The sequence below is a fragment of the Myotis myotis genome, unplaced genomic scaffold (assembly GCF_014108235.1).
Source record: "Myotis myotis isolate mMyoMyo1 unplaced genomic scaffold, mMyoMyo1.p scaffold_m19_p_12, whole genome shotgun sequence".
NCBI lineage: Eukaryota > Metazoa > Chordata > Mammalia > Chiroptera > Vespertilionidae > Myotis > Myotis myotis.
Window position 1 is genome coordinate 27,067,840 of NW_023416316.1, and position 18,572 is coordinate 27,086,411.

Consider the following 18,572-nt stretch of genomic DNA (forward strand, 5'->3'; position numbering starts at 1 on the left):
GTTTTGGCTAATTATGTTCTTGAAGCCCTTGTATAAGTACAGCCCATCACTGGCTTTTCAGATCATATTTTCCTTTAGTGCCTTCTTTCCTGTGACTATTCAATGGATTTTGTAAAACTATACTAGCAGAGTGTTACTTACACCCAGATTAAGCTTCTGGAGCAATTTAGAGTGAGAGTCTTAGCAACTAAAATTTCTCCTACGATGTGCCTTGTTCACCAGAACAGAATGAGCAAGGGGACTTTGAGATCTCTGCTTCAAAGGTACATGTTAAGGAGGGTCAGGCCTCAGAGTCAGCTCTTTGCCATTTACTGTGCTCAGACATGGAACATATATGATGTATAGTGCATGTTTTATTTGCACCCTAGCCACTCCATTTCTGGCATGGTGTAAGTCTCTTATTTTTTCTTTCTAATCGGTTTATCCTGGGCATCTGGTTTATTCACTCATCCCTCTTGAACTCCTTCCTGGCTGATGAGTTTTCACCCTGTATCTGCTTTAGCTTCTTCCTGCCTTCACTGTCTTAAGAGTTCTTCCTCCATCATCCCCTCTGCTATGGAGCAGTGCCTGGCATCTCTCACCTGCACCGTGGGTCTGACACTCTCTTATCCCAAAGCCTATCCTATATAATAAAAGGGTAATATGCAAATTGACCCTAATGGCGGAAAGACTGGTCACTATGATGCACACTGACTACCAGGGGGCAGACGCTCAATGCAGGAGCTGCCCTCTGGTGGTCAGTGCACTCCCACAGGGGGAGCTCTGCTCAGCCACAAGCTGAGCTGTCGGCTGTGAGCGCAGCAGCGGTGGCGGGAGCCTCTCCCGCCTCCTCGACAACGCTAAGGATGTCCAACTGCGGCTTAAGCTGCCATCAGACATCCCCCAAGGACTCCCAGGCTGCCAGAGGGATGTCTGACTGCCAGCTTAGGCCCGATCCCCCCAGGGAGCACACTGACAACCAGAGGGCAGTTTCTGCATTGAGCATCTGCCCCCGGTGGTCAGTGTGCATCATAGTGACCGGTTGGTGGTGGCAGGTGGACATCCTCCAAGGGGTCCTGGACTGCGAGAGGGCACAGGCTGGGCTGAGGGACATACCCCCCCACCCAGTGCACGAATTTTTGTGCACCAGGCCTCTAGAATAGCTATATTATGGAAGGTTTTCAGTGAGTTTGGGTGCACTTTTACAATTATAACTGGCAGCTGCTGATAATTAACCTTTTCATTCTGGAGGGATAACAGGGATGAAAGTGTCTATGCTGCTTGTTTCACCTTAGATCAAGTTTGGTCATGCTTGTAGATTCAGCATAGCCTGAATAGTGCTAAACCAATACACCTTTCCTCTGAGTAGATTAATCTTATTACTTCCTTTTAACTGGTTTTGGTAGAAGTAGGGAAACTTTTAGGGGAGGAGGATGAGCAGAGCTTGCTTCAGGAAATTTTGAAATTTTTTTGTGTCCTTGTTCCTCTCGTTTAACTACCCACTCTGTTTCTGTCCCCCATTTCTCCCTGGGAATTTTACCTATTGATAAAAACCTTAGAAATATCACTGTGGTAAAGTATTTACATATCTTTAATGAAACTGTTGAGCTCTTGCCATATGCTAGACCCCTTGCCAGAGTCAGTGAGGCTTAGTCTATAGCTTCAAGGAATTTACTGTCTAATGGGCAAAAGAGTCAAGTAAATGTATCTTTGCAAAGTTAAGAGGATAAATGCTATTTTAGAACAGAGTAGAGGCTACTAACTCAGCAGTGGTGGTTGAGATTGGAATGAGGTTGCAGTCAGGAGACTTGGCAGTGGATATGATGGTAGCACAACCCCTTTTCTGACAGTATTAAGGGTGGGAAACTGCCTCCTTATCATAGAGGTCGCAGACTTCCAGCAGGAAGACCATTCTCTACCCAGCACTTTCTTAGGCAGGGCAGGGCCCAAAAGTGTGTAGCTTTTCTTTTCCCGATCTTTTTCCTTCATGTGCATGGTTCTTCGGCATTTGGACAAGTGCTTCTTTATCTTCAGCTTTTCAATCATGCCTTTCAACATGTTAAACTAGGAGATGCCCTCCTTCTTTTTTTTTTTGTTTCTTCTATCAGCCAACATTCTCCCAATATGGATGTCAGTAATATACAAAGGAGAAATCAGACCTGCCCCAGAGGAGCTTATTAGAGTTTTAGAGAGGGAAATAGACATTTAAAAAATACTGTCAGGTGTTATGATACACGTGTGTAGACTAGGATAAGAAACCTACAGCCTGTGATCATTTATTTTGTATAAAGGTCCTTCAAATCAGCAGTCGCCAACCTTTCAGACCTTGTGGACCACCAGTGGTCCGTGGCCCACCGGTTGGCAACTGCTGCTTCAAATAACTATTATTTAGATACTAGTGGCCTGGTCCCGAAGTGCACGGGTGGGGTCCGGCCGGCCTACCCGATCGGAGTGCGGGGGGCAATTGGGGGTGGGGCTGGCCGGGGGGAGGGGCCATGGGCAGTTGGCTGGCTGGCTGGCCCTGCCCCCTGGCTGAACTCCCAGTCGAGGGGACAATTTGCATATTAACCTTTTATTATATAGGATTCTTTGATATCTAGAAATGAAAAAAATTGAGCACAAAATCAAATTTTATATTTACTGTTTGGCAGACTACTATTACTTAGGTAAAATTTATGTGTATTACTTATAAAGTGTACTTGAAAACATATTTCCAGCAGTAGTACCCTTCAAATTAACAAGATTGTGAGATAGTTTTCTAGAAGCAGATTGTGAGTTTCAGAATGAGGAAAAGACAGAAAATCTAACAAGAAATCCATAATTATTCAAGAAATTTAATTCCAAGTTCAGTTGACTAACCAGAAAATTCTACCAAACATTTAAAGAAAGCATAACACCAATCTTACAGAAACTCTTCCAGGGAGTAGAAAGAGAACACTTTCTGATTTCATTTTCTGAGGCTAGCATAACCTTTGTAACAAAACTTGACAAAGACATTACAAAAATATAAAATAACAGCTCACCTCATTTAAGGACACAGATATAAAAGTCCTAAACAGAATATTGGCAAACCAAATCCAACAACATATAAGACATGTTTTGATATCAGAGAGGGACAAACATCAATGATGAGATAGAATGATTGATTGGCTGCCTCCTGCAATACCCGGAGGATAGAGCCCGCAACCCAGGCCTGTGTCCTGACCTGAAATTGAACTTCCTGGTTCATTGGTTGACACTCAACCATTGACCCACACTGGCCAGGCAAGACATTTTTTTTTTAAATTAGAAATATAAAGTTGGTTTAACACCCAAAACCAATCATTGTAATTCACACATTAACAGAAAAAATCATATAATTAACTCATAGATTAAAAAAAAGTAAAATTCAACATCCATTTATGTTAAACTTTAAACAAAATAGAAATAAAAGAGAACTCCCTTAATTTGCTAAAGTGGTTACAAAAAAAAACCTACTGTAAAAATACTTAAATGTGAAATGTTGAAAGTTTTCCTGTTTTGAAATAAGATAGAAATGCCTGCTCTCACTGTATCTGTTTAGCACTGTACCAGAGATCCTAGCCAGTACAGTAAATCAAGACCAAAAAAGAAAAAGAATAAAAGGAAAATGTGTTGGAAAGAAAGATATTGAACAGTCATTATTTTCTGCCAACAGGATTGTATGTATAGAAAAATTCAAAAGAATACAGGTAAACTATTAGAATTAATTATCTATAATAATAAAAGCATAATATGCTAATTAGACTGGACAGCCAAACGACCTTCTGGGCATCCTTCCAGACAAAGCTGCTGCAGCGGGGGCCGAGGCAGAGATGGTTAGGGGCAATCAGGCAGGCAGGCCAGCAGTTAGAGGCGATCAGGCAGGCAGAGTGGTTAGGGGCGATCAGGCAGGCAGAGTGGTTAGGGGCAATCAGGCAGGCAGACAGTGGTTAGGGGCAATCAGGCAGGCAGACAGTGGTTAGGGCGATCAGGCAGGCATGCAAGCAGTTAGGGGCATCAGGCAGGCAGGCAGAGTGGTTAGGGGCAATCAGGCAAGCAGGCAGAGGTAGTTAGGGGCAATCAGGCAGGCAGGCAAGCAGTTAGGGGCATCAGGCAGGCAGGCAGAGGTAGTTAGGGGCAATCAGGCAGGCAGGCAGGAAAGCAGTTAGGGGCATCAGGCAGGCAGGTGAGTAGTTAGGAGTGATCAGGCAGACAGGCAGAGTGGTTAGGAGCGATCAGGCAGGCAGGCAGGTGAGCAGTTAGGAGCCAGTGGTCCCAGATGCAAGAGGGATGTCCAACTGCCGGTTTAGGACCGATTCTGCAGGGATCCTGCAGGGATCGGGCCTAAACCGGCAGTTGGACATAACCCGAGGGGTCCTGGATTGCAAGAGGGTGCAGGCCGGGCTGAGGGTCCAACCCCCTGCCCCCCCTCCCCTGCCCCTGCACGAATTTCGTGCACCGGGCCTCTAGTTATATATAAAACCTAGATAAAGCTAAGAAAAATGTGCAAGACGGCTACAAAAAATTGTGAAGCATTATGGAAAAAAATTAGTGACTCAGAATATAAGGATGCATCTTGCTCATAGATAGAAGATTCAATATTGTAAAGATATCAGCAGCCCCTATATCATCTCTAGATCCAGTGTAGCCCAATCAAAATATCAGGTGTTATTGACACGTATTGGAATGGTAGGACACCAGAGTAGACAACCCCAGTAACCAGACATATTTAAAAGAACTTCAGTATTTTCCTGTTTGGTAAGCATTGTTTTAGTATGCAGGTTTCCTCCATTATCTTAAAGTAGAGCATTCCTGTGAAACCTTTCATAAGCTGAAGTGGCATAAAGTGCACATCTTGCTAACAAATGTGCAAAATAAATCAAGATAAAGCACAGATACTCAGATACAGTTTAGAGCAATGGCAGCTTGCTGCTGAGATGCTGAGTGTAGCTGCCCATAAAGGAGCTTGGTGGTGCCACTCTTTCTGCACAGCAAAACAAATGCTCATCCCCTATTTTGGCTAAATCCTCTTCAGATTCCTTTTGGCTAGCAAAAACAGGCACTAATGTAGTTCTTCCGTAAAAGTAAAGTGATACAAAGCAGGCTTTTGAATTGTGGGGGATACCTGTATTTTTATTTTAGATGTGAGGGGACATAAATGACTTGGGTACCTCAGGAAGAAGTTTTTAGTAGTCATTCACATTTTTCACATCTGTTGTGAAAACCAATTTTAAAGGGCAGTGTTGGAGTCAAAATTCTCAAGAAGTTCTTCTCACAAGCAACTATCCCCACAAGTGCTGTGCTGTCCCCTAGCTACATGTGACTATTTAACTGATCTGGTCATCACGTTAGTTGCACTAGCCCCATTTCAGGTGCTCAGTAGCCATAGGTAGCTGTGGCCACCTTTTGGATGGTGCAGATGTCAAACATTTCCATCACTGCAGAAAGTATTATTGGTCACCTCTAACAAGACTTCCCTTTTTTTAAAAAATCAGACACCAAATAAAGTTATAGGTGGACTGGAGTTGAACAAATGCTCTGGTATAATTGGCCCACCTTAAACTTATCTTTGGGTATTTATTAGCAGGCACCAGATTTTTTGGTTAAGAAATCAATTAGAGAAGAAATTGCAGTACGAATTTCAAACTATTCAACCTTGAGGGGGAGGGAGCATTGTTTACATCTAGGCAGACTCCTTGGGTTAAGCCTTAAGAGCCAGGTAGCTAAGATCTTAACCATTTGAGAAGGGTTCTCAAGGAATTTGCCTCACAAAGGGGGGGATTCAGATAAACTGAACTGTTAGGAACCCTAGAGGACTGTAGTAGATTTTTGCTGCTGAGATTCAGCACTTGAGGAATCTGACTCCTATGATTGGACAACTCTCAAATGGTAATTTCCCTCCCCTTTCCCAGTATTTTTCCTCCTTTTTCCCTCTCAACACATAGCCCATATCCCAGTATACAGGAAAAACTGTTTCAGGGTGGTATTGTGTAAGGAAGCTTGTGTATCTGAGATTCTGGTGGAAGTTCTGTAATGTCAGGTCAATCCACAGCATCAGAGGAGGAGTTACGAGGAATTCAGATGTTAAAAATGGATTGCATTGGGTGTAAACGTGTGGCTGGGATTTATGACTCTTTACCGTGAAATGGAAAATAAAAATGTAAAAAATTGGGTGTAATCATCTCCAAATTGGCTGCTTTGTTAGATTGGCAGAGTTCTTTGAGGGAAGAATCAACTATGTAACTGGGTTATATAATGGTGGTCGGGGTTGGGGGAGGGGTTATGTTCATAGGGGCCCTTATCTCATTCTGGCTTTTCTTTGTCCAAGAATTGTAAAAACCTTTGATGTTATTGCTGGAGTTTTGAGTCAGCAGTTGCTAAGCACCTGCTGTTGTGTTTCAGGCTGTATGTAGGTTTGGACCTTGGGGTGGTTACAGAGTCAAAACAGAGTCCCAGTGCTGAGCCTGATCTGGGAGACAGATATATACAGATACCATATTCATACATAGAGGTTCAGAGGGTCCTGGAACATCATTTTAGTCTGATTCCCTAATCTTCTACCAGAAGCAGCCTGAGACCTAAACTGGGAAGGAGACTCGTTTAATGCCAAAAGAACTAAGAACTAGTTGTTTGTTTGTTTTGCCCCCCTCCCTTTAGACCACTGTAAAATGTGATCACTATCCTTGAAGACATCATCTAATTCCTATCTGCTTAAAGCCCACTTCTTCCATAATGGTCCCTTGACTGCCATCCTTTTCTCCGATACCACTTAACTATCTTTTCCTTGTATTTATTGTGCTTTTTATGGAAGGTCTTACTTCCTCTTTTAGATCTTGAACATGATCAGGTCACCAAGCCGGCTTCAGCCTTCTTACCTCTCATTTCCCATTCTCAGCAAGGTCTGAATAACTGTCACTTTTTAATTAAGCCTTACAGTCAGGTAAGTTGGGTTCGAAAATGCTTGCTCCTTTGTGAGACACCTTCCTCTACATCAATAAAAATTCCTCAGGCCACATGAATATGTATTATGAATTTGAGTGAGCTCAGTCACTGTTTGACTATTGAGTTTTGGAGGTGGGAGGCAGGGACCAACAGCAACAATTTAGGGAGTGTAGGAATGGACAGAGCCAGGGAGGTGGGCTGGGATGGGGCCGCGGGGGCGGGGCTGCGCAGGAGCCCGGTTGCGCAGGGGCGTGGTGCGCTGTCTGTTGCCGGAACTAGTCTGAGTCGCCCACAGCCCCGCCCCCTCCCCCTCGGGGTGGAAACAAAGGGGGCTCGTGCTGAGCTGAGGGGGAAAGAGGCGGAGCGTCTGTTGGTCGGTTTTGCGAGCTCCCTGGCCCGCTAGGTTTGTTCCCAAGAGAGGGCGGGGCTGGGGTGATCAAGAACCCAGAAGGGGGAGGTCCGGTGCTGGGCGTCACGCGGCCTAGTGCGAGGGGCGTCGCCTGCGCGCGCAGCGGAGGGGAGTGCGCCGGCGCTCGGGGAGCTGGTCTTGGAGCCCTGTGGTGGGGTGCAGCGGGCGGGGCAGCATCCCGGCAGTTAGGGCGCGGGGGTGGGGAGCATGGAGCCCCCGAGGCGTTAGCTGACTGTCAGCTCCGGGTGTGCAGCTGTCGCGTTTCCTGGCGCGCCCCACCCGTGTGATGGTACCGAGAGGAAGGAAGCGCCGTGACAGCGCCTTGGTCGGAGCCCGGGTTCCGGGGGTGAGGAGGCCCGGGGACAAGGGAGCTGGCGAGCTGGCCACTGGCTGGGCGAGAGGTCACAATAGGAGGCGGCAGGCCCGCTGGGGGCCACGGGAGCAACCCCGCAGGGCGAAGCCTTCCCTTGCAGGTACTGGGTGGCGCGGCCGTTGGTTCCCGCGCGAGGGCGGGACGGCCCTTAGGCCGTTGGGAGGCTTCGGGCTGCGGCCAGGCGGAGGTGTGGTTGTCCGGTGTTCTCAGGGGCGCGGCCCGGCCGCGCTTTGTCTCCCGGGCGGTGGCGAGGAGTGGGCCCAGCCAGCAGGAGCTCCAGCCAGCTGCCCCTGGCAGATGGCCTCGCTCTCTGGCTGCCTTCCTGTTTGCCAAGGCGCAGGTGAAATGATGTCACCCAGGAGAACGTGGAACCAGTCGGAAGGGACCTTTCTCGCGTCCTTCTGCCACAGCGGGTTTCTGGACAGGCTGTGTTTTGTTCTCAGGGGATGAAAGTTCTTCCTTTCAGGGCTGAAGAATGAGAGAGGTTGGTTTTGAACCGGGAGTTTTCAGATGATTCAGGGCTAAAAAATAAAGTTTACGTTGTCGTGTGTAAGACTTGAAAGGGACCTCGCTTTTTCTTTGTGCTGCAAAAATGATGTATGTCGATACTCAGAAGTTAGGCACGCTAATTCTTCCATCATAAATAGAAACATGAATACTTAACATGTAACTATTGCTAAAATCATATGAATGGCATTTTCTTCTTAAGGAGGCGCACTTAATGTACGAAAATGTAAGTATATGTCTTTAGAGCCCATTTGGCCTTGATTGCAGTATGGTTAACACATTTATCACAAAATTCCTTTAAATAGCAAGCAGCCCTGGTAACTAGGCTTAAATTTTTTTTAATCCATTCACACAGTTTTTATGAAAATAAGGATCTAGGGACAGTTGGAATCAAGGTAAAATGGTTCCTGTTTTTGGAGAATACCTCTAATAGAAATACCTCTAATAGAAGTGACAACACAAGAACAAATACAGGTATCAGATCAGTGGCAGTGAAGCTGGGACGTACTGCAATCAACAAATGAAATTAATAACTGGATTTTCCCCTTTCTCCAGTTTTTGCTGGCTTAATATCTCACTAGCATAATATCTTTCATTTTTTGAAAACCTATTAAACCTTCAGTCTATTTATGGTAGGGCTTTGATTTTAAGTTGATTTTGATCATTTTCTGTAATGCCTATTTCCAAGAGAATTTGTGGCTTTTTAGAATCTATAGTTGAATCAGTTTTGCCAACAGACTAGCCATGTGAGCCTTCATCTGTAAAATATCAGAGTTTATTTTAAATTATTTTTGTGGTTTATCTACCTTTGATATCTTTTGTGATTCTAGAAGGCAGTTTGTGATTCTATATTTGTGAAGTTTATATACCCATTTGTTTTTAAAGCTAAATTAAGTTTGCAAGTGTTGATCTGAATAAAAATTGGGAATTTACTAGAGTAGCCTGATTTTTGATGAAAGGTGGACAGAGCATGTTAGATATAACTTAAGTCTGATAGCATCATAATGTAGAGTGTAGTTCTATTGTCTCTCTGCCAACAGCTTTGGGTCAGACTTTTAGTTACATTTTATTTGTGCTCACGTTTTACTTTTTTCCAAGGCCATAGGTGGGAAGCATGGCTAAAAAATCCTTAGGTAAAAATCTCCAAAATGATTTATCAGCATGGAAAGATTATTGATCAAAATTATCTTTGTCTTCTAATTCCAGTCTATTCTATCTATTTCTCTCTGTGCTGCCCCAGTTTGGGTTAGGCCACCACCATTATGTAATTCATTTTGCTGGGAAGATAGTTCTTGATTAGTCCTATGATTGTTCTGTAATGTCTAGGTCTACTTACTGGTTTTCTGGTTGTTTTCATATTGCCTCTGTTCATTTTCACTTCTGTGCTACTTCGGTTAATTCATGGCTTGCTTTATTTGAGAGTGTACAGATTGTAAATACACATTTGAACCCAACAGGTCTAGTTCATTCAGCAAATGTTAAGTTCCTGTATCTGATATTGTCTATCTGGAGGAGATAAAGCAAACATACAATAAATTAGCGAGAAATTTTAGCAAATAGATGAAGAGGGGCCATGTATACAGTCACACACACACAGATATCTTTTCATGCTCCTTTTTTTAAGGATTTAAACACTTTTCCTTCTCCCTCTTTTTGAATACTTTTCTCTAACCCAGTGGTTCTCAACCTTCCTAATGCCGCGACCCTTTAATACAGTTCCTCATGTTGTGGTGACCCTCAACCATAAAATTATTTTCGTTGCTACTTAATAACTGTAGTTTTGCTACTGTTATGAATCGTAATGTAAATATCTGATATGCAGGATATCGTTAGGCGACCCCTGTGAAAGGGTCCCAAAGGGATTGCGACCCACAGGTTGAGAACCGCTGCTCTAACCCCTTTTGTTAGGGGGCCCAATTATCTTCATTTATAGTTTCTGTTGAATTGCTTCACTAGACTGAATATCTTTGAGGGCAAGGACTGTTTCTTTTTTCCCATTGTATTCATAGCATTCCCATTGTAACACATGGTAAATATGCAATAAATATTTGAATTAATTATGATTTTTATTTAATAAGAATCATAAAGAGCTTAGTCACACTTCATCTTTTCAAATACACACACAATTTTTGTATTAATTTGAACTAGTCATGGTCTGGACTTTTTCCAAATCCATGTAATTCTTAGAGCTAAATCTTGAAGAGTTAGCAATCTACTAAGAAGTTACCAGTCCAAGAAAATTATTTTAGACACATTTCCTTGAGGGGAGAATAATCTTTGTACAGGCAAATCTGGATTTGTGGGAGGGAAGGAAAGAAACAATTTATGAAAACAATGTGTAACTCTTAATTTTTTCCTAGTCTTTATGTCCACTTTCTCAATACATGTAATATGCCTGCTTTCCCCCCTCATTAATTTATGGGACTGTGGCGTGGGAGAAAGGGTAGAGTGGAACCTTCCCACTACTTTCACCAATCCTGGCTCTGCTCTGCTTCCAGAAAGACATGGACCCTTAACTCAAGAATGGAAATAATAGTTTGTTTTTAAAAAGGATTGCCCCAGTGTTTGACAGCAATGATTCCCTCCCACCACCCACCCTGTAGGTAGTACCAGTCCTTAAATGATTTAATGACTGCATAATAATCCACCAAGCATGGGTACCCTACTCTTATTTAGCAAATAACTTATTTGTTAAACATTTAGGTTACTTCTAGTTCCCTTTTAAATGATTGATATTAATGTGCTGTGATTGAACATATTTTACATACGGTTTTTCCCATGTTTTGGAGTATAACCTGAGAATTTATCAGAGGAAATTTACTGATTCAGACTTTTGAATTGTTAATAAAACCTACCTGATAACTTTCCAGGTGATTAACATTTGCCACCCTGGAAACAGTGAGACTATTTAGATAATTTGAATTTGACCTCTGCATTTTTAGATACGCAGACCTGGCTGGACCTTACAGAGTAAGTAAGTAAGGGACTTGGAGTCAACACTAAAAAAGACTCTTCATCTTTTGTTTTGTTTTTCCCTTCTTCTATTAGGCTATGATTTGAGTGCTGCTGACCAGTTGGTATTATAGCAAGTAACAGTGAACAATTTTTTCTTTCCTCTAGAGATTAATGTGGCTATTTTGGAGAAGGCTGTTAGGGCTTTGAGCACTTTATTATGTAGAAAGCACATTACTTAATACACCTGCACATCCTGTGTCTCACCTTTATCAGAAAAATGTAAATGAATGAAGAAGCAAGCTGTATTCACAAGCTATTTTGGAGGAAACAAGTTCTGGCACAATATCTGGACCTAATTTCTATGTTATTTTTAGCACAATAACTGATGATAACTACCACACCCTCTAAGACAAAGGTTAAATTCTTGATTATATTATGGTTACCAATCAGGGAAAGGCCACATTAAAAGATAAACAGAAGATGTCTTAAAATAGTAATGTGTTGGTACTCAAAAGATTAAATTATTTTAAATAACTTTTCGTTTTGTGAAGCATTGCTTTTCTCAGTTATGCTGGGTGGATTAGCCATACAATTATCTATATATATAAAAGCCTGATATGCAAATTGTCCCCTCAGGAGTTCGACCAGGAGTTTAACTGCTCACTATGATGTGCGCTGACCACCAGGGGGTGGCGTGGAGCAAAAGGAGGCCCCAGCCAGTAGCTAGAAGGCCTGATTGGCCCTGATCGGCGGCCAGGCCTAGGGACTCTACTCGTGCATGAATTTCATGCACTGGATCTCTAGTATTTAAATAAACATTAAATACGAGACGTGCGTGAGTTGCAGGTTTAATCCCATCTCAGGGATGTTCTCTTGGCATGAATCTTTAAATATAAGTTGTATTCTGGGGAAGGTTAAAGTTACCATGTCTTTGTAATGTTCAACACTTGCATTTTAGAGAAAAAAAGAATTGTATCAATTTTCAGATATAGTATAACCTCAGTAATTTTTACTGAGGGAGAATTAGAGCAGTAATGGAAATTTATGTCAGAAACAATGTAGAAGGAAACAAATATATTTAAAAACACTTAATTATAGCCCTATCTGGTTTGGCTCAGTGGATAGAACATCAGTCTGCAGGCTCCTGAAAGGTCCTGGGTTCCATTTCAGTCAAGGGCATGGACCTCAGTTGCAGGCTCAATCCCAGCCCAGGTGGGACACGTGCAGGAGGCAACCAGTGGATGTCTCTCTCAACATAGTTGTTTTTCTTTCTCTGTCTCTTCCTCTCCTTTCCACTCTCTCTAAAAATCAATGGGAAAAGTATCGGGTGAGTATTAATCCCCAAAAAACTAAAACAATATAGCTTTAAACAGGCCTTGGGGAATAATTATTAGTTACTAATCCAACTATATTATAAAGAAGAGTGTTACTTTTAAAATTCTTAAACCATAGGGTGGTTTTGTGTGCTCAGTATGAACCTTAGAGGAGATGGGCTTGCCTTTAAATTTTAGCTCTTAGTATTTATGTGTAGCTTTAAGCAAATCAACTAATCCTGACTGGCAGTGTGTAAAAGATCAGAGATTCCAGTTCATTTGAAGTTAGCTATTTCAAGATTAAGATTTTTAAAACTGCTTATTGCTTTAAGATGTCTTATTTATATCTTTCATAATCAAATTAATATAGCTAAAATTCCAGATAAGAAACTTTCCTTTGAATGTGGTACAACAATTTACATATATAGTGTTAATTTTCTATTGTGTAATAAATTACCACAAATTTAGTAGCTTAAAACACAAATCTGTTATTTTACAGTTTGCCTGGATCAGGAGTCTTGGTATAGGTTAGCTGTGGGGCTCTCTGTTTAAGGTCTTACCCCAGGGGAGCTGTGATTTCATCAGAGACTTGATGTTCTTTTCCATGCTTAATGGCTGTTGGCATAACACGGTTCTTATTTTTCTTGCTAGCTGCCTGGTGACCCCTCTCAGCTCCTGACCCATCAGGTCTCTCCCTCGTGGCCCTCTTAATGTGCATTCTCACAACATAGCAGCTTATTCTATGGGTGTGACAGCAGAATCTCTTCAGGAAGGGATTTATTCCTCTTTGTGGGCTTTCTTTGAGTAAGTCGGGCCTTCCCAGGATAATCTACCCTTTGTGATTGATTAAATCAAACCAACCGACTTGGAATTTTAATTATATCTGAAAATCCCTTCATCTCTGTGAAGGAGTTTGTATAATTTAGGTCATGTGATTTAACCTACTCATGGGAATAAAATTCACTGTATTTACAGTCCTACCCATACACCAGGGAGGGAGGGATCATACTATGTGCACTAGAGGTGGGAGTCTTGGAGGCCATCTTAGAATTCTAGTGGCTCCCCAACACACACACATGATTGTGCCTGATTTTATCTTATCCAGTGGGGGCATCTGGTTTTTTTTCAAACGCATCTATAATTTTTGTCCCAGATCTGTATTAACTATAGGAATTGAATATAGCTTTTCTCCATTGTATTGTTTGTCCTCCCTTTTTATAGACAAATAGAGCTTCTGACCAAAAGATATTGTGGGTAGGAGAGGACTATGCTTCAAAATTATTAACTGTGGCCCTAGTGGCCAGGGTTTGCCAGTTCCAGTTTTCAAAGGAACAAGAATTAAGGAAAGGAAACCTGAGTGTCTGATTTTGTTATCGCAGTCAGCTACTTAGACGAGCAGTTTGTAAGAGTGCTATTCATACAGACTTCTTTAGGTATGATAGTTGAAGGCAAATGGCCTTATTAAAGTAACTCTTCAAAGATACTTACTTTGTAGATTATAAGCTTAAGAAGATTGCCAAAAGAATGTGAAATTGACATAAAGGAACTGACTGTTTTGAGAAGAGGGGAGAATTGCCAAAGTGGTAAAAAGAATGCCTTAGATTAAGGAGTCAGGAATTTGAAATACATTTTCTCCTATGAAATTTTTTCTTACTCTTACCTTCAAATAAACCAAGCTCCTACTTGTATTCTAATTTTTTCCTGTATTATGGCATTTTAAACATTATCCTGTAGTTGACTACTTGCATCCTTTTTTTTTTTTTTAAAACTAGAATAAGCTTTTTGAGGGTGGGATTCTTGTTTTATCTTTCTTCCTAACATAACTCTTTGCTTACAGGAGGCAGTCAGTAACTGTTCCTTGATTCAGCAATTCGTACTTCATCGTAGTGGTGAAGGATATTAGCACATTCATGTTTGTAGTGCAGAGATAAGCTTTAAATTTATGTTTAAAACATTTTGTGTAGAAATACTAATGAATTCTAAAGTTACTGCCTGCAAGTGTTTCGCTTTTACTCCTAGGAGGATCTTTGGAAGTAATTTTCCTCCTAACCAACAGGCATGGTTATCTATTTACCAGGCTGATAACAAACCAGAAACAAAAATTTATAAAAGAACCAAGTAAGTTGATTATATCAGGATTATTAATAGCTAGCAAGCCACTTCATGATCTGTTTCTGCCTTGCTCTATAGCTACTTCTTTATTGACCAGCCATACTGAACATTTCGTAGTTTCCTGACTGTCGCTTGCTAGTTATCCTTTCATAGCACCTGGTATCTATCATTATCAGAGAAAGATGATACTCTTTATATTGTACAGTGATTTGCTTTATTTTCATAGCATACACTTCTTGAAGGTAGTAAACCATGCCTCTTTTTAGTTTATTGCCTCTCACAGAATAGATACTCATGTAAGGGAATGAATGAGGCAGTGAAGAAAACTAAACACACATGGTCTTCGGTGTACGGACAGGCAGGTCCACTAACCCTTACCCCTTAGGGGGAAGTTCACTCCGCAGCACAGTGGAACAGGTGATACTCATGATGTTCATGATTTAAAATGCTACAGATGAAGTATATTTACATATGAGTCTGAGAGGATTAACCTGAAATCCAGTCATGAATTTAAAACATGCAGTCATTTACTTTGGGGCTTATGATCTGGCCTTTTATTCCTTAGGAAAGTGGCTAAGTTTGTGTTGAATAGAGGTGAGATTACCATGGTCTTGTTTTTTATGCCTATGATCTCTATAGAAGTTTTGCCACAAATGTTCTGTAATTATTTGTCTTCTTTTGCACAGTCATTTGGAAGTTTAACTAAAAAATAAAATGAGAAAATATATTGATCTTAGTTCAGGTGGACACTGATCTTTCAGTACATAAGATATATAATTTTTTACCTCAGTTTTTCTTAGCATAAAGTCTTGTCTGTATCCTTTAGGATTTCAGAATTAATACCAACAGAAAAGATATCAATAGAAATTATATGGGAAAAATAGGAAGGAGTTTGTGTTCTTGAGCAGTGCTGTTTTGCCTTAAAAGTTTTTGTAAGAGAAATCCATTGCCAGAGGCAACCTTTGCTGACCTTAGCATTTGTTTTGATGTTTAAGGTTAATTTTTAATTTTTTTCCAGTCTCTGCTAAATCAAATTCCTAGAAAATCCAGACTATCCTTCATAGGCATGATTCTCCACATTGGTGCAGCTAGCCATGAACTATCCTTTTCTTCTCCCTCTTTTTCCCAGATATCTCCCGGGGCCAATTCAGCACCTCTACCTGGCCATCCTAACAAGGTGATTTGTGAAAGGGTGAGACTTCAGAGCCTGTTCCCTCTCCTCCCAAGTGATCAGAATACTACCGTTCAAGAGGATGCTCACTTCAAAGCTTTCTTCCAGGTTCTTATATATTTACCCTTTCCCTACATAGGGCTGAAAATCACAGATAACATTCTAGGTTGTTTCTAGGAAGACTTGAAATAAAATTCTCAGTATCTTCACTCTTCTTATTTTCTGTTCTGTGTGGGAATAAGTATTCTTCTTAGAGGACTTCTTTAATATAAAAATTTCAGCCTGCTTTTCTGAAGAATGTTTATCTTCTCTTGAGCTGCTGTTTATTTTTTGACCGTTTATATTCTTGTTTTTTTTATCTTTTGGTCTTAATCACTTGTCCTAATAGGCCAAATTCTGTAGGCTAGTAGAAAATATTACAGAATATGTGAAATTGTGTAAGCAAGGAAAAATGAAAGCATATAACATTTTTTAAAAGCTGTCACTAATTTGCTTAGTGCTCAGAGTTATATAGTAATGCATATTTTAGCGAGAAAACATTGTTAGTTGCCATCAGTGAGTTTTGATACCTGTGGGTAAAATGTGATTTAAAATTTTGTTACATATTAAATGAAAATGAGATGTGAATGGATTGAAATCATTGTTATTAACAAAATTACTAATGTATGCTCATATATATATGCTCATTAACTACTAAACTTTTAATCCATTAATCCATAGGTACCACAAAGGAAACTCAGTTACAGAATTGCTTCTTGTTTGCTAAGGTTTTGTGCCAATGTGCCTATGTTATGTATTTGTACATGTGTATATAAACCTACTGAGGTAGTGAGAGTTGCTAATAAGGCTAGAAGTTTTACAAAAAGCCAGCTCATTTTCTTTTTATGTAGAAGTGACAGGTTGCAGCTTGGGACTACGTAGTTTTGAAAGAGAAATGTGTGACACATTAAATTGAAGATGTCGAATTTCTGAGGCTAGCTGTGTAGGTGATTCAGCATTCTTCTATCTGATATTCCTTGTTGGAATTTGTGCCAGGTTCTTTGCTTTGCATATATTATCTCCTTTTGTTTTTAATCCTCATAATAAACTAATCATGGGTGGTTTTTCTAGATGAAGAAACAGGCTTGGAAAAGCACACCAATATGCGCAATTACATAGCTAATTATAGGCAGAGCAGAGACTCAAATCCAACTTTTTCTGTTTCTTATCTACTATATTTGCCCACTTAACATATCAATAAGTATTTCTTTAAACACAATGCAGTACATGTTAAGAGATATAGCTTTCTGTATTGAGCTGAATGGCATATTGAATGCCATTTTTGATATGGCATTAGACTGTAATACCTTGATATTTAGACCAGTAAGGGAAAAGTGACTTAGTACCTTCGCTACTGCCACCAAAAAAAGTTATGTGATGTTTTCTATGTTCTTTATTCTTTGAGTCTTCAGGCTTTAATTCAACATTAACTTTAATGTAAACTCAGAGATGCCAACTGCAATAGATTTACACCCATGTTTTGAAAATAAAACAGGACTTAGAGCTGATTCTATTTGGGTGTTGCAAAAAGGTGAAAGATATTGTTACTTATGTCCTAATTTAACTTACATCTTATTTTTCTCTAATTGGAGAATAAGGCCCTCAGTGTACTTTGTCCCCAAAGGAGACTGGAGATTTTCTTTGCCCATTTATTGCCCACCCCCCCCACCCCACCCCCTGTTCTGCATGAAGCAAAGGAGTATGTCCTTCTCACATCTCCTTTGAGATACTGTCAGATACCTTCAACTAATTTATACCAAAATTAGGTGTGGTTTTTTAGTTCTGATTATTCTTCTCATCCTTATAAAACTTGGTTGCCACATTAAAAAGAGACCCTACTCAGCTGTGTTCTGTCCTCAGAAAGTTTAAATGTATTCATGTTTTCTTACTCATGGCTTTTCCCCCAAGTTCCTGCCCTCCCAATTCTTTCTACCTTTCCTTCTCTTTGGAATACTTCATTTTAAACAGGTTCACTTACCTCTTCTTCCCCCCCCCCCGCCCCCCCCCTTAAAGCACCTCTCTACTTCCTTATCTTAGCTGAAACTAGTATCTTTTCTAGGATATCATTTTCCCTGCAGCCTTCTCTAGGGAAAAAGAAATTACTGATTTTTCCCATTCCAAGTATGGTTTTGGGTATGTGGCTAATAATTGAAATGGTAACAGAGGAGAAGGAAAGTTGATAATTCTCCTGGATCCAGGCTTCCCACCCCAATTTTTGAACAAAAAGCTCATCTTGGTTTTGATCTCTGTCATTCATCTTCACAGTTTATCAGTTTTGTCACTGTCCTTGTTAGCTTCTTTTTTACTTGCTTTATATTGTATTATGTCTAGTAAATACCTTTCCAATTTTGCATGTTTTTCTAATTTTTAAAATTTTGAAATATTTCATATATGCAAGCTATAAAGTATACGGTAAACACATGTATAATTTTTTAAAAAAACACACACAACACCATCCAGCTTAGAGCTCAACTGTTACCAATATTTTTGAAGTCTCCATGTGATCTTCCATCTGCTGTCTTGGGTAAACCTCTCCTGAATTTTGTGTTAAGTATCCCTTTGCTTTTCTATATGGCCTTACCACATACAGTATCCCTCAATACTATATACTGTTTAGTTTCCAAATTTAATATAAATGGTATCATACTTTGTATATTTTTGTCATTTTGAGATTCACCTATATTGATGCATGTGGCTGTGTTGATGAATTAGTTTCCTTTTAGTGTTCCAGTTATTATATGACTATACTATAGTTTATCCCCTCTCTTTTTG

At 40.5% G+C, this 18,572-nt stretch overlaps 1 protein-coding gene across 9 annotated transcripts in view; it reads left to right on the forward strand.

The window, feature by feature from the left end:
- The window catches only part of RNF38 (ring finger protein 38), a 109,816-nt gene that overhangs the window by 48,826 nt on the left and 42,418 nt on the right, over positions 1–18,572 (forward strand). For 5 of the 9 annotated variants that reach the window (XR_004971227.1, XR_004971228.1, XM_036330377.1 and 2 more), the window contains exon 3: positions 15,720–15,869. The exons of 1 other annotated variant lie outside the window; for it this stretch is intronic. Coding sequence is in view for 6 of the 8 variants with exons in the window: in XM_036330377.1 (XP_036186270.1) it covers positions 15,720–15,869 (150 nt within the window). In the remaining 2 variants the exon portion in view is untranslated. Of the gene's footprint in view, positions 1–7,881; positions 8,188–15,719; positions 15,870–18,572 lie in introns of those variants that run through there. 3 more of the 9 variants (XM_036330378.1, XM_036330374.1, XM_036330375.1) reach the window with 3 other exon arrangements.